This window comes from Rhinopithecus roxellana, chromosome 17 (assembly GCF_007565055.1).
Source record: "Rhinopithecus roxellana isolate Shanxi Qingling chromosome 17, ASM756505v1, whole genome shotgun sequence".
Taxonomy (NCBI): domain Eukaryota; kingdom Metazoa; phylum Chordata; class Mammalia; order Primates; family Cercopithecidae; genus Rhinopithecus; species Rhinopithecus roxellana.
In genome coordinates this window covers 74,475,867-74,497,592 of record NC_044565.1, presented here as the reverse complement: position 1 = coordinate 74,497,592, position 21,726 = coordinate 74,475,867, and the positions used below count along the sequence as shown (strand labels likewise).

General features: G+C 37.1%; 1 protein-coding gene across 11 annotated transcripts in view; it reads right to left on the bottom strand.

Annotated features, from left to right (window-relative positions):
• Nucleotides 1-21,726, bottom strand: part of BIRC6 (baculoviral IAP repeat containing 6) — a 255,673-nt gene that overhangs the window by 173,966 nt on the left and 59,981 nt on the right. For 7 of the 11 annotated variants that reach the window (XR_004054254.1, XM_030920767.1, XM_030920772.1 and 4 more), the window contains exons 11-19: nucleotides 13,337-13,486; nucleotides 11,545-11,770; nucleotides 8,863-9,023; nucleotides 6,748-6,879; nucleotides 6,146-6,277; nucleotides 3,000-3,178; nucleotides 1,241-1,374; nucleotides 471-632; nucleotides 242-373 (exon numbers count right to left, since the gene is read on the bottom strand). Coding sequence is in view for 10 of the 11 variants with exons in the window: in XM_030920767.1 (XP_030776627.1) it covers nucleotides 242-373; nucleotides 471-632; nucleotides 1,241-1,374; nucleotides 3,000-3,178; nucleotides 6,146-6,277; nucleotides 6,748-6,879; nucleotides 8,863-9,023; nucleotides 11,545-11,770; nucleotides 13,337-13,486 (1,408 nt within the window). In the remaining variant the exon portion in view is untranslated. The remainder of the gene's footprint in view (nucleotides 1-241; nucleotides 374-470; nucleotides 633-1,240; nucleotides 1,375-2,999; nucleotides 3,179-6,145; nucleotides 6,278-6,747; nucleotides 6,880-8,862; nucleotides 9,024-11,544; nucleotides 11,771-13,336; nucleotides 13,487-21,726) is intronic. The other 4 variants (XM_010372407.2, XM_030920771.1, XM_030920773.1 and 1 more) reach the window with 2 other exon arrangements.

The following is a 21,726-nucleotide window of genomic DNA, read 5'->3' as shown; positions in this document are numbered from 1 at the left end:
AGAGTGAGACTCCATCTCAAAAAAAAATTTTTTTAAAGTTAAATACCCTTATTTAACATGACACTTTCACCTAAGAACCCAAAATTCTTGCTAAGATTATCAACAATCTTCATCAACTTTTGAAATTCTCTTAAATTACACATACATTAAACAAGGATCAAATTACACTATAAACAAGGTATCACCCACTAAATTGCAGGTGTACCTAAAAAGTATGCTTTCAACTTAAAAACATACCAACCTAATGCACAAGGCTAGAAATCGGGCACACTTATGGGCTATACTTCGTCCTGCCTCAAAGAAGCAAACACGTATGATGTCTGACAGACATTTTCGTGTTTTTGAAAGTAAGCTCTCATTTCCTTCCTTTGAGCTGCAAAACAATAGCAGACATTTAGACTCATCTTGTATTTTCAATCACAACATCCAAAAGGCAATCAACAGTGGTAAACAAAATTTTAATTATTAACCTTCCAGGTCCATTTGAATGAACTCCAGCTAACCAACAGAGAGTATCCAACACAAGGCTCTGGGCATGTTCTGTGATCTGGCCATCATCTGTTTTTCTGCAAAGAGTGTTGAGAAGCTTCTCATGAAATTCTGAAAACTGTAACATGGCACATCGTTGCACTCTACAAAAAAAGAAAATATAAACACATTACCGACCAAAACAGAACAACTAAAGCTATCACAACCTGGCTGGTAATGCAATGTTTCATTTTAAATCATGAACATCGCAAGTACATTTAAAAACAATTAATAGCTATATGTCAAGTATTTCATCTGTAGAAAAAAATTTAAAAAATTACATTTACAATAATGTGTTGTAATATAACAAGGAATGTGTATAATTTCTTTTTGTTTTGTTTTTTTTTCCTCCAGAAATTGGGTGTCTCTCTGTTGTCCAGACTGGACTCAAACTCCTGGGTTCAAGTGATTCTCCTACCCCCACGTCTTGAGTAGCTGGGACTACAGGTACACGCTCCCTTGCCTGACGAGTGCATGTCAAATTAATATCTATTATCCACTCCTGCTACATAACAAGCACTGTGCAGACACAAGAGACAAACCAATGAAGTATAAAGACAACTCATACTCTCATCAAGATTATAATTATTTAAGAAAAATGAACAAACAAAAATTTTCAGGTAAAAGATTTTTATATTTGTGTGTCTATGTGTGTGTTGCTGTTTTGCACTTTCATTACTATAAGAATAGCAAGATAATGCGATGAAATTACCTTTCCTTAGAAATTGATGTTTTCTTAAATCTTCGAATGGTGACAGAGACCTCTTGAAGTAAATCACAGCCCCGGAGGTTTTCAGATTTACGGGTGCCACTTGTATTTTCATTCTTAACATTAGATGATTTTTCCTAAACATTACAAATAATAATAAAATTCAAAAAAAAAACTAAACTAAAAATCATTTACCATTAAAGTTATAAAATAAAGGAAAATAATTGAACTGTGGCCATCAAAACATAAATCTCAAATTAAAATGATAGCTTTTACCCTCATATTCAGTAAACGACTAATTTTCTCCAGAATTACAACAGGGGGAAAAAAAGAAAGACACAGCCACTATTTTAAAGGCAATAACCCAATGATTACAGATGATAAAACCAAAGTCCTAAGTTCAATTCCCGCTGAGTGCGGTGGCTCAGGCCTGTAATCCCAGCGCTTTGGGAGGCCAAAGTAGACAGATCACTTGAGCTCAGGAGTTCGAGAACAGTCTGACGAACACAGTGAAACCCCGTCTCTACCAAAAAATACAAAAGTTAGCCAAGCATGGTGGCAAGTGCCTTTAATCCCAGCTACCTGGGAGGCTGAGTCAAGAGAATCACTTGAACTCAGGGGGTGGAGGCTGCAGTAAGCTGAGATCACATCGCTGCACTCCAGCCTGGGCAACAGAGCAAGACTCTGTCTCAAAAATAATAATAATAATAATAATAAATAATAAAATAACTACGTGAGATATGTCAGGCTCCCCAATTGCTAAGGTTCACTTACTTTCAATATTTAAAAAAGGGAGATAACAGAACCTGTTATGCCTACCTCAGAGTTATAACGAAGATTACATCAGATAAAGTACACAGAGGTCCTTGAAAAACTGGAAGACCTATATATATGTAAGATGATTGGTATTACTGATCAGTATCAGTATGATACCTTATGAATAATGATGATAAACAAAACCTCCTTCCTGAGTTCCAGGAAATCCAAGATAAGTCAATTGTAAAGAGCTGCACGGTTCACAGCTACTTTCAGAAAATCAACCATGAGGATTAGAACCTATCTTAAAATTATTCCCCAACTTCTTTCTGTATGCTCCCAAATATTCACCAAAAACAAGATTGTGAGTTGCCAATAGAGGGCATATGAAGAAACTCTCATACCAAAAAAAATAAATATTATGGTCTAAAATAATCATAAAGGGAAATATCTGCTAACAATTACTCTCTATTCAGTACACATTATAAAAGCTAGGTAATTTGCCTAAAGTTAATTCAGGCTGGGTGCGGTGGCTCACGCCTGTAACCCCAGCACTTTGGGAGGCCAAGGTGGGCAGATCACCTGAGGTTAGGAGTCAAGACCAGACTGGCCAACATGGTGAAACCCCGTCTCTATTACAAATACAAAAATTAGCTGGGCGTGGTGGCACATGCCTGTGATCTCAGCTACTAGGGAGGCTAAGGTGGGAGGATGGCTTGAACGTGGGAGGCAGAGGTTGCAGTGAGCCGAGTTTGCGCCACTGCATTCCAGCCTGGGGGAAAGAGTGAGACCCCATCTCAAAACTACAAAGTAAAATAAAATAATAAAGTTAATTCAAAACATTTCTCTTTCCAAATATATTTAAGTCACGCCAAAGAAAAAATACAAACAAATCAAGTGTATAGTAAAACATCACTGAAGGGTCATACTACTTTTAACAGTGTATTAAATCCGATCCACAATGTTTACAACAGTATTGTTATTGTTCAAAATGACAGTTTCATACCTTGCCTGCTGCAACTTTAGCCAAAAGTGAAGCAAGTGAGTAACCCTTGTTACTCTGGTGTTTTAGGGATGGAAGCCTTACTACAGGACGTATTCCACCATTACAAATCTCTTCTGTTCCTCTTTCATTCACTGCCTTGACATGGATTAAAAACGAACGATATTTTCCTCCTGCCATACCTAGAGAAGTGGAGTAGAATGGGGAAAATAACTGAATCACCAATAAATTCCACTGTTTTTCATCTTCATAGAACAAGATCAACAACTAACTCCACAAAAAGTACAGTAGGCCAGAACTTTCAAATTACACTGTTTGAGCAGAAGAAAGTTGAACCACCTGCACATGCTGTCAGCAAAAAACAATGAACAAAGGAATGATATGAATAGTATAAAACCATTATCTTTGACTAACTGAGATAAACATTTGGCATGTTTTTTCCCCCAATCTTATTCATTTTAATGGTAAAAATGTTGTAAACTACACACACACAAACACACACACACAAAACTGTCATTAAGCTATCATCCAGATAATTACAGAATGTATATCCATCCAGTCTTCTTGTGCATACATGTACACACATCCATATATATGTGCATATACACACATAGCATTACAGTACTGGTGGCTAAAAATGTGCATGCAGGCTTTAGAGTCACTACCTGGGTTTGAATAAAGGATCTGCCATTTATTAGGCACGTGACAAATTATCCTCTCTGTGGCTCAGTTTTTTAATGTAAAATGATACTAATAGTTCCTACCTCAGAGTTAACTAAACCACTCTTAATTGTGCTTGGCACAAAGAAAGCATTCAAGTAATTATTATCACTAGTACGTGTTTTATATTAACTAAACTGGGATACTATACAATCTATATATAAAATACATTTCTTAATTATCATCAAATTACTACATCTGCCTGCAAACTATCAGTCTGTTGCTGCATTACTAGGTATTAAATCTTTTCAAGATTATAAATGCTATCACTCTACTTAGCTACCTGCCTGCTGTGCTAGCACTACACCGTTACATTTTTCTTAACACTACTGTACTATTCTCTGTGTTGTGGTATCTGACATTCTGTTTCAAAATTTCTTTGGCCAATGTTACCCCTTTACTCTTCCATAAAAACTTAGCACTTACCTTGTTCAGTTTCAAAGACATTGGGGAGAATTTTATGGAAAAAAATCTTAGTATACTCTAAGAAAATTAATATTTTTAACAGTACTGAGGCTTTCCAAATACGTGTCATGTAATTCTACACTCCATTTTGTCAAAATCGGTACTTTTGGCCAGATGTGGTGGCTCACACCTGTAATCCTAGCACTTTGGGAGGCCAAGGTAGGAGGACCCCTTAAGCCTAGGAGTTGGAGACCAGCCTGGACAACACAGGGAGACTGTGTCTCTAAAAAATAAAAAATTTTTAAAAACACCAATATTTCTATTTCCACATAAAAATTTAAGATTCACACTCTCATTGAACAAAACTTATAATCTAAATAATTTGAGATTTTATTACTTTTTGTTCACATGAAACCTAACACATAACATCTCGAAAACCTAATGACAATAAGAAAACACAAAACCTGCATATATACAGGCTGAGTATCCCTAATCTGAAAATCCAAAATGCAAAACTCTTTGAAAGCCGATATGATGCTAAAAGGAAATGCTCATTGGAACATTTCATAGTTTGTACTTGTAATACAAATATTACAAGTATACCACAAATATTCCAAAACCAGAAAAAAAATCTGAAATCTGAGACACTTCTGGTCCCAAGCATTTCAGATAAGGGATACTTGACCTGTACTATGTCTGCAATTAAACGGTTATGTGTGAATGTGGACAAACATTAGGAAGCAAACGTACACAAATGTAAATAGTTGCCATATAGATGCTCAGCTATTTTCTTGGGTTGGAGAAGGATCGCTACATCCCACCCCACCCCAAATTTCTTTAACAACTGAACTAGTCATTTTGTGTCGTTTTTTTAAATTCATCCCCAGGATACAAAAGCCGAAAACGTCCTACTACTGATATTTCTATTTATTATCAACATGATAGCCCATTATTTTAAAACATTCATTATAATCTGCATTTGTTTATGACACTCAAATCATTGTATATGACACTGTCAAAGCTCTTCTAATAAAAATCCTCTTTCGGCCTGGAGCAGTGGCTCACGTCTGCAATCCTAACACTTTGGGGGACCCAGGCAGGCAGATTGGCTGAGCTCAAGAGTTCGAGACCACGCTGGGCAGCACGATAAAACCCCGTCTCCACTGATACTACAAAAAATTAATCAGGCATTGTGGCACACGCCTGTAGGCCCAGCTACTCAGGAGGCTGAGGCACGAGAGCTGCTTGAGCCTGGGAGGCAGGTGTTGCAGCAAGCTGAGATCACAGCACTGCATTCCAACCTGGGTGACAGAGTGAGACTCTGTCTCAAAAAAACAAAACAAAAACCTCTCTTGGCCAGTGGCAGTGGCTCACGCCTGTAATCCCAACACTTTGGGAGGCCAAGGTGGGCAGATGACTTGAGGTCAGGAGTTCCAGACCAGCTTGGCCAACATGGTGAAACCCCGTCTCTACAAAAAAATACAAAAATTAGCTGGGTGTAATCCCTGCTACTTGGGAGGCTGAGGCAAGAGAATCACTTGAACCTGGGAGGCAGAGGTTGCAGCAAGCAAAGATCGCGCCACTACACTCCAGCCTGGGTGACAGAATGAGACTGTCTCAAAAAAACAAAAACAAGCCAAGAAAACCTCTTTTAAGGGAAGATACTGTAATAATATATAATAAAACTCTGAAGAGATAAGACTCTGATGTGATAGAAAGGGTAAAAATGGCAGAACATAATGTCTGCTTACTCAAAAGAGCTGTTACATCACACTAAGTCATCCTGTAGTCATTTCTTCAATGTTTTTTTCAAAAAGCACTGAGACCTCTAAGACACAAAAAGTGGGATCAGATAACCATACAGTTACTTATGACAGGAAATGACCTCAGCTACCAGCAAACTGATGAAATTTCAAATGAAAGTCCCAAAGAAAACAATCTTATTTTTTTGAGATCAGGTTTTTTAAATTTTTTTTACAACTGTGGTATTATTAATTCTGCTTTTGTAAAATACATTACTTCACCTTTAACAAGTTTGGGGCTTGTTAACGTCAACATCCCAGCATGCCCTGATAGATCAAGGCCACTAGCAAGCCATACTGGCCCACATAGAATGTCTTCTTTATGATCCTCCAAAAATGGACATAATCTAAGACCTAAAAAGAAAAATACATATTTTTCTTTTAAATTCATTTATTTAAAATGTAATATTTAATAAGCAAATATCATCCCATTTACATATAATACCACCACAAAAATTACCATACTTAGAATGTGTTAAAATAAGAATTATCATGCTAAGGAACTATAATCAATTATTTGTTATGTTGCTTTCCATTCCCATATTATTTTCCAATTCACCTTTATTTTCAAAAAATTATAAATCACGACTTGATTTCAAATCCCAAGATATTAAAAACCAAGAATGCAAGTATTAGCGCAGCTGTGTTCACAAAAGATGAGCTGAAAGTTAAAGCATATTGCCAAAGCAGAATTATAGGTTATTTTTTAATTGTGTTCTTGAAACCAAGTTTTTGCAAGCCATAAGGAAATCTTGCCCGACATGTTGCATTCAGATCACTACTCCTTTTACTGTCATGGACAACAGCTCTATAATTTAACTCACACTGTGATTCCTCTACATCCATGTGCTGCATTTCTTCATTCAAATCAACCAGGGACGGTTTCCCATTTTGTTCCACTTCAATGTTAAGAGCTGGAGACAAAGGAAAGGTGATCTGCCTATCTACTGCTGTTTCTAGAGGATAAAAATATTAGTAAACTTAATTTTCTTTAATATCAATGATTTATGTGCCTAAAAAATCTAAAATTTCCTGTTAACTTGGGAACTTGTGTGATTTTCATCACAGATGCTTTAAAATGGTTGGAGGAAAATTTTGATTCAATTGTTTTATACATTCTTCTCTCTTTTAACAGTAATAAAATATTTACCTCAAGAAACAATCTGCAGGCACCTAAACTAAAATTTCTTACCCTAGGCTGCATAGTACAAGCACTTGCAGAGCTTTAAAACTACTAAATCCTGAGTCCTCTACCCAATTAATTCAAAATCTGTCAAAAGATTGCACACATACGAACACACCCATATACACATAAACTCACATAAATACACAGACACACATACAGTCATCCGCTCCTCGGGATTGTAGGGAATTAGTTCCAGGACCCCCCCAGATGCCAAAACCCACAGATGTTCAAGTCCCTTATATAAAATGGCATAATATTTGTATATAATCTTATTCATATCCTCCTGTATACTTTCAATCATCTGTAGTTTACTAATAAAACCTAATACAATGTGAATGCCATGCAAATACTATTTATTTATTTCAGACAACATCTCACTCTGTCACCTAGGCTGGAGTGCAGTGGTACAGTCATAGCTGACTGTAACCTCCAAATCCTGGGCTCGAGTGATCCTCCTGCCTCGGCCTCTTGAGTACTGCCATCTGAGTAGTGCCATAGGTGCGCACCACCACACCCAGCTAATTTTTTTTTTTTTTTTTTTTTGAGACAGAGTCTTGCTTTGTCGCCCAGGCTGGAGTGCAGTGGCCAGATCTCAGCTCACTGCAAGCTCCGCCTCCCGGGTTCACAGCCATTCTCCTGCCTCAGCCTCCCGAGTAGCTGGGACTACAGGCGCCCGCCACCTCGCCCGGCTAATTTTTTGTATTTTTTTAGTAGAGACGGGGTTTCATCATGTTAGCCAGGATGGTCTCGATCTCCTGACCTCGTGATCCGCCCGTCTCGGCCTCCCAAGTGCTGGGATTACAGGCTTGAGCCACCGCGCCCGGTCTAATTTTTTTTTTTTTTTTTTAATTTTTGCAGCCATGTGGTCTTGCTACACTGCCCAGGCTGGTCTCAAATTCCTGGGCTAAAGTGATCCTCCTGCCTTGGCCTCTCAAAATGCTGGGATTAGAGGCATGAGCCACCATATGTGGTCTAATATTACTTTTTATCTGTATATTTTCTTATTGTATTGTTTTTTTTATTTCCCAACCCCCCAAAAAATATTTTCAATCCATGATTGGTTGTTTCTGAGGTTGGCAGACTGCTGGGATGTGAAACCCACAGATAGAGAGTGCCAGATGTATGCAGTGCCAGATGTATGCGTACTTTTTCAAAAAGGAAAATTTTCAAGTTTCAATGTTTCAAACTGGAGTTAAGTTGCCATTTTACCATGAAATTATCTCCAGCCCCTTAAACTAACTTATTAAGGAGAAAACACTGAGTAGTAACAGCTAGTTTCTAACCATGCTAAACGTGTATAATCTACTTTAATAACTCAGTACAACAAATTCTGAACTTGTAAGAAAGCTAAGTAAAAATGAGCGTATTTTTATTACATGAAAGGCTGGCTTCACTAATAACCTTGAAAGTAACTTCCATAACAGTTCTATTCACAATCAAGTCTTCTCCTAGGAAAAGAAATACATAAAGCTAGTAATGCTAAAAGTCAAACTAATTTACACAGGAACTAATTCCACTTCCAAAAAAACACAATTATATGATTCAAGTTTATGCAATTCTGAACATTACAGGGTTACTGAAAAGTTTTGAAATATTCTCTGAATTACTTTTCTAAATAAAATCACAAAAAGTAGAGCAGGCAAATGGCAATAACGGGCAGAAAGGGACACGAAACTTAGCCAAGTTGAAAATTAGTTTTCAGAAATCAACCACAAAATAAAATCTTCAACAATAAATTTTGATCCATTCTTACCATTGACTTTCCCTAATCCTGGAGCTTTATTTTTCAGCAGTGTCACTTGTATCTGTGGAATATTGGTGATGTTCGAGTTCAAAACGAATTTGAAGTCCACATGTCCAACCATACAAGCTTTAGGTAGCACTAATTCAAATACATGTTCATCCCAGCTATTGCTGTCAAATAAGGGGAAAAATGCTAAATAAAGCAAATATCTTACTTCAGCCACAACCATATTATCATTAAGGTCACCTTTCCTACTTTTTGCTTTGCAGCTTCCAACAAAATTTAGTGTTTCTCAATGGGATCAAGAGAGAAAATAGCTCCCAATGGGGAAGGTTAAACACAGGGTAATGAATGATCTTACTTTAGAAATCTACACCTGCCTTGAGACTTGCACATACCAATAAACTCTTATTCCTCAAAGTGTGAACGATTTAATGTGAATATCTTGCAAATTCCTGGTACCCACCCTAGATCTATGAGTAGGGTCCCAGAATCTTCACTTTAAAACAACAATTTCTTGCATTTCTTACATATATTCATTCTTGGGTTTTAAATGCTATATATATGCTGGAAAATAAGAATCTCCAAACTGCTCCACTAAATTTAAGGCTCACATCCAAATGTCTACTAAACATCTCAAACTCATTATGAAAAACCCACTCTCAAATCTCAGTAAACAGAAACTTCATTTTTCAGTGAACTCAGGCCAAAACCTGAAAGCCATCCTTTATTCTCTTCTCTCACACAGTATGTTCAATACATCAGCAAATTCTATTCCTTGTACCTCCAAATTATATTCAGAATCTAACCACTCTTTTCACTACCTCCATCACTACCACAATGGTCCAAGCTACCATCAGCATTCCTGAATTAGCACAACAGCAAACAAACTAGAAGCACTCTATCACTGCCCTCCACCACCACAACCATCATTCTAAATACAGAAGTCAAAGTAATCTTTGTAAAATATAAATCATACCACATCACTCCTGTATTCAAACCTGCTAACACTTTCCCATCTCACGTAGCATGAGAGTCTTTTTTTTTTTTTTTTGAAATGGGGTCTCACTCTGTCACCCAGGCCAGAGTGCAGTGGCACAATCATGGCTGGACTCCCTGGGCTCAAGTGATTCTCCCACCTCAGTTTCCCAAATATCTGGGACCACAGGCACATACCACCATGTCCAGCTAAATTTTTTTTATATTTATAGAGACGAGGTCTCCCTATATTGCCCAGGTGGGTCTTGAACACCTGGGCTCAAGTGATCCTCCTGAGTCAGTCTCCCAAAATGCTAGGATTACAGATGTGAGCCACCGTGCCTGACCTTTTATAAAGGCATTCATTATCCAGCTCCCAGGTACCCTCTACCTCTTTTTTTCTTTTTGAGATGGAGTCTCTCCCTGTAGCCCAGGCTGGACTGCAGTGGAGCGCAATCTTAGCTTACTGCAGCCTCCACCTCCCAGGATCAAGCAATTCTCTGCCTCAGCCTCCCGAGTAGTTGGGATTACAGGTGCACACCACCACACCCAGCTCCTTTTTGTATTTTTAGTAGAGATGGGGTTTCACCATGTTGGCCAAACTGGTCTCAAACTCCTGGCCTCAAGTGATTTACCTGCCTTGGCTTCCCAAAGTGCTGGGATTACAGGGGTGAGTGACCATGTAGCCCACAGCTACCTCTTTGGATCTCCCTCCCTACCACTCTTCTCTATGTTGACAGCATTCCAACAACAATGGTCATATTACTCTTCCTAGAACTCACAAAATATACACCTCAGGGTTCTATATTGCTACTGTCATGGAAGCCTTTCTTAGGCCCCTTATATTGAAAATATCATACACACTGTCTCTCTTTTTCTCTCACTTTCTCACACTTACATGCAATTACCTATCCAACAACTACTCGATTGCCATACTCTGTTTTAACAGTCTTCATAGCATCTATGCCCATACGGCATGGTATATGTATCTGTCTACTTTCTATTGCCATTAGGAGGTAAATTCCATGAGACCCATATTACTAGTGACTATAACAGTGCCTGCTTTTATTAAATACAAAACAAGCATTTGAGTATTTGTTAAATAAATCTGTGAACTAAGTGACCAAACTAATTGCAGTAGTAAATTACTCTCATTATTTTATCCTAAAATTAATAAGAATAAGAATATAACAGTTTCCAAAATCAGTATGACAAATAGAAGGAACAAAGTCATCAACATGCAAAAATTAGCTTACATATTTGTTAGAGACAACACAGAATTCCTAGGTATATTACTATTTATCTCTTAGACAGTTTAAAAGATAAACAGGTCAGGCACGGTGGCTCATGCCCATAATCCCAGCACTTTGGGAGGCCAGGTGGGTGGATCACCTGAGATCAGGAGTTCGAGACCAGCCTGGCCAACAGAGTGAAACTCCGTCTCTACCTAAAATACAAAAATTAGCTAGACGTGGTGAGGCGCGCCTGTAATCCCAGCTACTTGAGAGGCTGAGGCAGGAGAATCACTTGAATCCAGGAGGCAGTGGTTGCAGTGAGCCGAGATCATGCCACTGCACTCCAGCCTGGGTGACAGAGTGAGACTCTGTCTCAAAAAAAAAAAAACAAAACAGTAATGTACCTAGGAATTCTACATTGTCTCTAACAAATATATAAGATTAACTTAAAATTAAACATCTTCGGAAAATCTTTTACCTGTCGGTCTGTAGTTTCCAAGTTCGAGTATGCTGAGCAGCATCACCATGGTGTTGCTGATGCAAATGTTGAGGGTGCCTCCTTTGCTGCTGTTCTTGTTGAACTTCTACCCAGCATGGAGGAACAGTCGCTGAAAACCTTGGAGTCAAAGTCTCAAAGCGGGTTAGCTCCACTAGAGATGTCAAGATTTCGAGGGTGAATGGCTGGTCCACCAATAAATCAACTCCTTAAAATTAGTGAGAGTAGTATTTGAAATAGGTGTTAAAGAAAAAAAAAAAAAGAAGACAATGAAGTTTTAATTCATGGTTATGTTTTCTATTGCAACACTTGCCAAATATTCTGAAAGTTAATAAAGTGGACTCAGGTATCTACATATAACTAAGATAACTAACTCTGGCTAAATAATGGCAAAGAACAAAATTCTAACTTAAATATTTAAAATTAGAGACAATACTCACTATTGAAGAAACCCAAACCGGTTAGTAAAGGTCTTATTGAACTTTAGCCCTAATAAGGACGGCAAGAAAAGTAGTGGTACTAAAGTGCAAGCCAATGTACATCAGACCAAAATTCACTTTTAGACCCTGTTTTTTACAAAATAAATGCTAGACGTCAGCAAGTACATAACATATGCCCTTTTATAATGAATAAAAAATTAAAACAGTCAAAAGCTATATGGTAAATAAATACTTACAAACTGAAAAATTAAATTGTGAAAAAAAATTTCTATTTCTGTGGCAGTTAAGAAAATCTTGTGTACATGCTAGTATTATAAAAGTAATAATGTGCTTCATACTGATTAGGTTTCTTTACAAATGCTATACATGTATTCATATCAGTGAAATGTGTAACATTAAAAAATGCTGAGAAGCTGTTGCTCCCATTTTTAAAAATTAATGAAATACTAAAATATAAAATCTGGTAGGTTTAGAATATTTTCACAATGAAAAAAATGATGGCAAGTTCTATAAAATTATTACAAGTTTAATTCAAATTACATCTTTTTCTCAAAGTCTAGACCCTTTTAAATCTGATTAGTTTGTAAAAATTAACAGCATGTCAATCTCCTTTCTTTACATTATTTCTTCATTACAAAATTCATCTTTCCTCTACTAAAAAGTAGTTTTCTGTACTTTATATAAAAATTTTTCTCCATTCAACCAATAACCTATAAAATATGAGAATATTCAGTATTTTAGCTTTTTATACCAAGTTGTATACTTAACCAAGACATCTTGGTTAATTCAAGTAACTGGAGATTGAGAAGCAGACTACAATGATTTCATAAAAGTCTACAAGGCAAATAACGATTTTTAAGCAGGGAGTAACATGCTAGCAAAACTTCTTTTGAAAAAGCTCTGGAGGGCAATGTGGGACAAGGATGGGGGAAAAAAAGGCAAAAACAACAAACAAATATAAACAAATCTATCTGGAGATTCAGGATGGGACAACATATGTGTGAATATACCACCTAAATATATACTCAGTGACAGCATTTTTTCAGCTTTTCAATTCCAGTAGTAATATTAATAAATGAGCCAGTCTACTAATTTTATACTTACTTAATGAATTCTCTTTTATATGATTTTTCCCTCCTCTAATTAGACTAAAAGCTCATTAATGGCTGAAATGTTTGTTTTACCCTCTTAGATGACTTCACAAATATTGAGTAACATATCACACAGGTTGAGAATCACTCCTTACTTTAATATGTTTACATCTTCCAACAACTAGAAAAAAGACAAATAATACCTAATCATTTTTTTAATCATTTAAAAATTTAATATCATACCTGAAATGCCAGGACTTGAAGGATTTGATAAAGGCTTGGAACCTTCTGAAGATGGTTCTATTCCTTTAGAAAGAGATCCATCCACTAGTATATCAGCTTCATCAATATCATCACAGGTTCCTCCAATTTGGAGAAAATGAAGCTCACCACCTACAGTGCAGCAAATTTCATAGATACATGAAAAATGAGTAAACATTCAAATATTCAAATGTAACACTACTTAGGAAACAATTTAATGTCACTTCATAGGCAGATAAGGAAAGCTACCAATGTGATGTATTTCCAAGAGTTTAGAAATTTAATTGCCAAGGAACTACAAATTGAAACCAAATTTTTAGGAAGAAAATGATAAATACATAAACATACATGAAAGCAGGTATTTATCTAGTACTTACTTTTATGAGACAGTATTTTAAGTGCTTTAATTAATTCATTTACTCTTTACCAAAAACCCATGCGGTAGAACTATTACTGTGGCTATTTTACAGATGAGGCACTAGCTATACTGGAATCCACAGCCAAATCTCTTAATCTCAACAGTAACAAAACTTGACAAACACTCTTATTTTTTAAAGCATTCACAATGAAATGAAGGCAACAAAAATTTCTAGTTTAAAATCTCTGTCACAGGAAAAAAACTGACAGCAAATTTAGCATTAATTAAGACAAAAAAATTAACGGGTAATAGTATATTCTAACATTCTAATTTGGAGATTCACTTCCAGCATGGCAGAAGAAGGAAGATGATAAATCCCCTTCCTGAAAGGCAACTATAAAACTAGACAAAACTGTAATTTAACGAGGGTGAGGTAAGCAGGGAAAAGCAGTAGATTCATTGCTATCTCCAGATGGGACTTGATTGATGGAGAGTTTCCAGTTTAAAGTGGTGATTTCAATGGGAAACAAACAAGGTCTGCTACTTGAGGTCACAATTCTGTCTGGGGCAAACAAAGCACTAGAAACACCAGGGATTTAACACGGAATTACATGTAGTGAGAGAAGCACAGGGGGCCTGGTAAACGCTCCACAAATCCCACCTTGACCAGAGGCTGTGCACATGTCCAGCAAAGACAAGAGGGAGCCCAAGCCATTACTACATCCTCAGTCAACTAAGCCTCCATGCCTATGCAAAAGAGACCTGAGAGAGCACAACAGAAAATAAAAGCCAGGGCACACTTGAGCACAGCCTTACTGGCTAAAGGTATTTGGATACTACAACCTATCAATCTTTGGCTGAATACTAAGCTATGCTGCCACAGAAGAAACAAAGTAAGAAACAAGTCTTACAAATTAAAACTAGGCAGAATAAACGACAGAAATCAGCAGCTGCACAATACAAAAGAGATTTCACAGATTCAGCCAGATGAATTACAAAACAAAGCAATAACCACCTGGCAAAAGGTAGGGAGATCCAAATCTAGATTTCTATAGTGTTGTCTTAAATGTCCAGTAAGTAAATAAAATATCACAAGACATGCAAAGAAAGAGGGACCCACATTCAACATGTAAAACACACACGCGTGCACCTTTAAATGCCTTCTGAGGCTTCAGATTTAGCAAAGACTTCAAGGATTCTATTGTAAACATTTTTATAGAATAAGAGGAAGTCAGGGGTATAGAGAATTACAGGAAATAACGGAATAAACGACTCAACAAAAAAAATATTTAAAAAAAAGGCTGGGAGCAGTGGCTCACGCCTGTAATTCCAGCACTTTGGGAGACCGAGGCGGGCAGATCACCAGAGGTCAGGAGTTCGATACCAGCCTGGCCAACATGGTGAAACCCTGTCTCTACTAAAAATACAAAAATTAGCCGGGCAAGGTGGCAGGCGCCTATAATCCCCTTAGCTACTCAGGAGGCTAAGACAGGAAAATCACTTGAACCCAGGAGGTGGAGGTTGCAGTGAGCCGAGATCGCGCCACCGCACTCCAGCCTGGGCGACAACAGCAAGACTTCGTCTCAAAAAAATAAAATTAAATTAAATTAAACAAAAATTAAAAGAAGTTTGGAGACCTATGGGACAGATAAAATATTAAGAACATAACATGTAATGGGAATTCCATGAAGAAGAGAATTCCACCTGAAAAAATAATGGGCAAAAACTTACCAAATCCAACAGAAAACCACAAATTTGGCCGGGCGCAGTGGCTCAAGCCTGTAATCCCAGCACTTTGGGAGGCTGAGACGGGCGGATCACGAGGTCAGGAGATCGAGACCATCCTGGCTAACACGGTGAAACCCCGTATATATATATAACTATATATATATATAGTTTTTATATATATTCATATATTTACACATGATTAATTTATAAATTAGGCACAGGAAGAGATGAACAGTAACAAAATAGAACAATGATAGCAATATGCTGTTCACAATTTCACAAATAGAAGATTTGTTCTTACCATAAATCTTAGAAACTTGCACATAAAATTTTTTTCTTTCCTTTTTAAGTCAAAAATGTTCACCTTTTCAACGTAAAGAAAAGACTTCAAAACGGCTTCACTTTGACATATCCGATAGCCAGCATCACTATTCTGGAGCTTTAGGGCCATTACTAAGTAAAATGGTTACCTGAACACAAGCACTGCGATACCAGTGACAGACAATCTGAGAAGCAAGACAGCTACTAAGTGACTAACAGACAGGTAGTGTATACAGCATGGAGACACTGGACAAAATGATTTCTGTCCTGGGTGGGACAAGAGATTTTATTACACTACTCAGAAGAGTGAGTAATTTAATAATTATCAATTATTGATTTCTGAAATTTTCCGTTTAATATTTCCAGACCATAGCTGAGCACAGATAAATGAAACCACAGATAAGGGGCAGGGGTTGGGGGGGGTGGAGGGGCCCTACTGTAATGGAATATTATTTGGCATAAGAAGGAACAAAGATGTGATACATACCACATGGGAGAACACTAAAAATATGCTGAGTGAAAGAAATCAGACACAAAAGGACAAATATATGATTCCACTTATATGAGGTATCTACAATAGGCAAAGTCATATAGAAGTAGAATTGAGGTTACCAGCTGCTGAGGGTAGAATGAATGGGAAGTTACTGCTTAATGGTTAGAGTTTTTGTTTAGGATGATGGGAAAGTTCTGCAAATCAGTACTGGTGGTTATACAATATTGTGAATGTATTATAGCCGCTATATTATATGCTGTAAAATAGTTAAAACAGTAAACTTCATTACATATATTTAACACATTTTAAAAAGAAAAAAAAAAATTATAACCCATGACCCAACAATTCTACTCTTAAGAACTGAGAGCCTCAGGCCAGGCACAGTGGGTCACACCTGTAATCCCATCACTTTGGGAAACTAGGGCAGGCAGAGCACTTGAGGTCAGGAGTTCGAGACCAGCCTGGCCAATATGGGGAAACCCCGTCTGTTTTGTAAAAATACAAAAATTAGCCAGGTGCCTGTAATCCCAGCTAACCTTGGGAGGCTGAGGCAGGAGAATCACTTGAACCCAGGAGATGGAGGTTGCAGTGAGCTGAGATCAGCACCACTACACTCCAGCCTTGGCAACAGAGCGAGATTGTCTCAAAAAAAAAAAAAAAAAGAATACAAAGCCCCTTACATATGTGCACCAAGGAACTTACACAAGATGTTTATAGCAGAAAAAACAGAAATAAACAAGATGTCCACTGACAGGAAAATGGATCAATTATTTGTGGGTTTTCGGCACACTGGAGTACTAAGTATAAGTGAAAATTAAATGATCTACAAGGCATGCAACAAAACAGGTAATCTTAAAACATAATGAGAGGAAAATCAAGTCCCCCCAAACTAGTTAGAGTTCGATATCATTTTTATAAAGGGCAAAACCAAGCAAAATCAATAAAATATTCACATCTGAAGCATAAAACCAGTTTTCTTTACAAAAGGAAAGACATAAAAATTATTGAGTAACAGTTATCTGCAGGAAAAGGGCAGAGTTTGGGAGAGGGGAGGAGGGACACATTCATAAATGCACGATATCCGTACTGCTTTAGCTCTTGGTTTGACAGTAGGTCTCTGGATGTCCCTAATAAATTATTCTTTACTAACGTTATGTAAATTTTTTTCTAAAAAAAATCAACAAAGGGATTAAAATGGTGTAATAAAAATAGCAACACAAAAGAATGCAGTGAAGGAGTAACAAAGGAATGTAAAAAACATTTTAAAAAATCAAAATGGCAGACATAAATGCAACCATAGCAATAATTATATTAAGCGTAAAGTTATTCCAATTTAAAAGGGTACAGGTTATCCAACTGTATAAAAAAGCAAGACCTAATTATATGCATCTAAGAGACCCACCTCAGATTCAAATTCACAAGTTAGTTGAAAGTAAAATTGTGGAAAAGATACATAATGCAAACTGTAACCATAAGAAAGCCAGAGTGCTTTTATTAGTATGACACAAAATAGAGACAGAGGAATATTTCATAATGACAAAAGGGCCAATACATCAGAAAGATGTAACAATTATGAAACAGTCTAACAAAAGAGCCGAAAGACAAGTGAAGCAAAAGTAGACTTAAAAGTGAACAATTCAACAAAAACATAGTTGGGGATTTCAATACTTGCTCTCAAAATTGATAGAAGAAGGCTCGATATAAGATCAGGAAGACTTTAAAAACTCAAAAACATACACTTACACAAGTGAAATTTATACAACACTCTAACCCATGGGTGCCCAACATACATTCTTTTCAGGTGCACGTAGAACATTCTGCAGGACAGACCAGATGCTGGGTCAGGAAAAAGTCTCAATAAATTTCAAAACACTGACTTCATATAAATTATGTTCTCTGACAGCAATGGAAATAAGTTAGAGATCCAGAACAGAAAGAAACCTAGAGAAACCTCAAGTATTTGGAGGCTAAACAAAACACTTTTAAATAATCTCTGGGCCAAACAAGAAAACAAAAGGGAAATCAGAACATATTTTGATCCAAATGAGAAAAAAGGAAAAACAAAATGTATCAAAATGTAGGAAGTATCTCTTAGACAGTGCTTCCAAAAATATTTATGGCTTTAAATTTCCTGTATTAGAAAAGATCTCAAACCAATAACCTAAGTTTCTACTTTAAGAAACTAAAGAAGGCCAGCATGGTGGCTCACGCCTGTAATCCCAGCACTCTGGGAGATCGAGGCGGGCAGATCACGAGGTCAAGAGATCAATATCATCCTGGCCAATGTGGTGAAACCCTGTCTCTACTAAAAATACAAAAATTAGCTGGACGTGGTAGAGCGGGCCTGTAGTCCCAGCTACTCGGAAGGCTGAGGCAAGAGAATCACTTGAACCCGGGAGGCAGAGGTTGCAGTGAGCCAAGATCACGTCACTGCACCCCAGCCTGGCGACAGCGAGAACCTCGGTGAAAGACAGACAAGGAAGGAGGGAAGGATGGATGGACGGATGGACGGACGGACGGACGGACGGACGGACGGACGGAAGGAAGGCAGGCAGGCAGGCAGGCAGGCAGGCAGGCAGACTAGAGAAGAGCAAAATAAACCCAAATCAAGCAGAAGGAAACAGTAACATTAAAATGGAAATCTAGTATAAGGGAAAACAGAAAAAAAACAAAGAAACAAATGTTATTTAAATCAGAAGCTGGTCGTTTTGGAAAAAAAAAAAATTCAATAAAACAGATAAACCTCTAGACAGATTAATCAGGAAAAAAAGAGAACATACAAATCATCAATCAGTATCACAAATGAGAGCAGTGACATCAGTAAAGAGTCTGCAAATATTAAAAGGAATGTAGGGAGCCGGGCATAGCAGCTCACATCTGTAATTCCAGCACTTTAGGAGGTCGATGCAGGTGAATCACTTGAGGTCAGGAGTTCAAGATCAGCCTGACCAAGAGTGAAACCTCATCTCTACTAAAAATACAAAAATTAATCAAGCATGGTGGTGTACCTGTAGTCCCAGCTACTCAGGAGGCTGAGGTTAGAGAATCACTTGAACCCAGGAGGCAGAGGTTGCGGTGAGCCGAAACTGCGCCACTGCACTCCAGCCTAGGTGACAAAGCGATACTCTGTCTCAAGGAGAAAAAAAAAAAAAAAAAAAGGAAATAAAATAAAAGGATTGTGGGGAATATTATTAAATTCTTTATATGCTAAAACTTGATAACTTAAAAACGGACAAAAAGACTATCAGAACTCACTAAAAAATTAAAAAAAACCTCAATAACTCTCTATAAACATAATTGAATTTATATATTCAAAATCTTCCCACTAAAAACATCTCCAGGCCCAAAGAGCTTCACTGGCGAATTCTACCAAATATTTAAGGAAAAACAAGACCAATTCTACGCAAACTTTACCAAAAAATTGAAGAGAGAATACTTCCCAACTCACTGATATCAAAACCAGATAAAAATTATAAAAGGCAAAAACTAAAAAAGATTACAAGGAATATATAATATCCCTGATGAACAATATGCAAAAATTATGAACAAAATTTTAGCAAAGTGCATCCAACAATATATAAGGTAATGCATTATGACCAAGTGGGTTTTATCCCAGGAACACAAAGTTGGTTTAATATCCAAAAGTCAATCAATATATTTCAACATACTGAACTAAAAAGAACAACCAAATGATCTCCATGGATGCAAACAAGTATTTGACAAAATGTAACATTCATTCCTATTGGAAATTCTTAGCAAAGCAGGAACAGAAGACTAAAGGAATGATTTCCACAAGAAACAAGTACCAAAACAAGGATGTGACCATATAGTCCAATAATCCCAGATTGTGAGATTATTAGACTTTCAAAGCTATTATGGCTCAACTTCTTCTTATTCTCCTTCTGAATATCAGTACAGGTATATAGACTTTATGTTGTTGGGGTCATATTTATATTCAGTATTGTTATATTTCACAGTATGTTCCCAATTAATTGTGGCCTTTTAAAAAACCTTATTTTTTAAGCATTAATATTTTGTCAGGCCGGGCGCGGTGGCTCAAGCCTGTAATCCCAGCACTTTGGGAGGCCGAGACGGGCGGATCATGAGGTCAGGAGATCGAGACCATCCTGGCTAACACAGTGAAACCCCGTCTCTACTAAAAAATACAAAAATCTAGCCGGGCGTGGTGGCGGGCGCCTGTAGTCCCAGCTACTCGGGAGGTTGAGGCAGGAGAATGGCGTAAACCCGGGAGGCGGAGCTTGCAGTGAGCTGAGATCTGGCCACTGCACTCCAGCCTGGGCGACAGAGCGAGACTCCGTCTCAAAAAAAAAAAAAAAAAAAAAAAAAAAAAAAAAAAAAAAAAAAAAAATTTTGTCAGGTATCGTAACTGCACGCTATCCTTATACTCCACTGATACATCTTAGTCTTATTTTCTCATTTAAGTCTTTCCTATTGATTTTAAATGTATTTGCACCAAGCAGAATACCAATTTATCTTTCATTTTAAACTCTACACTTTTATAAAGAAATTCATACTATATTTTATGCCTTTTACAAAATTTCATATATGCAGTGTGTATATATTCTATTCCTGAATTATCAAAGATAGCTTAACAAATCTACATTTAGTATATTATTAATCCCATATAAAATTAACTTAAAACATATATTAACTATAGATTTATTTTTATGAAAAAACTCGATTCTCCACAAGAAAAAGAGTTTTATGTTATTTGAATATACTCAGAAGACAGGGTCACATCCATTTGATTCAGTGTGAGATGGTTTTTAAAAATCATACATGTACATACATTTTAAGACATCAACTTTTCTTTCCCCTTTGTTGTTATCTTTTCAAACGCACCTTCTTTAGTCAATCCCTGAAGAATTGGGAGATCATTTTGAAAGCAACTAACTTCTCAGGTTTTTCTTGTCTTTCATCTGGATAAATTCCCTATCATATGCGATCATGTTCTAGGAATTCCGGACTGTACAAACTCCAAGAAAACAACCATCTATTTTAAATACTTTTTTGTTTGTTTGTTTTGTTTGAGACGATGTCTTGCTCAGTCACCTAGAAGTGAAGTGACGCGATCTCAGCTCACTGCAACCTTCTCCTCCTGGGTTCAAGTGATTCTCCTGTCTTGGCCTCCCAACCAGCTGGGATTACAGGCACGCCCCACCACGCCTGGCCAATACTTTTATTTAAATGTTAAAAACCTTAATAACTTAAATATTTAAGGTGTAAATACTATTTCTCCTCTGAGTTACCTAAAGCATATCTCATCAAATAATTGAAAGCATTAAAAACCCTTATTGCATTTCTGGAAAATAGTAGTGTCTTATAAAGATGTGCCCCAAGGGGCCATGCCACCTAGGTTCGAGTCCAGCTCCATTTTGGATGACCTACAGCAAGTTAATTTTCTATTTTTAAATCTTGCAGGTAAAAAGAATGCAAAGAATTCAATGTAAG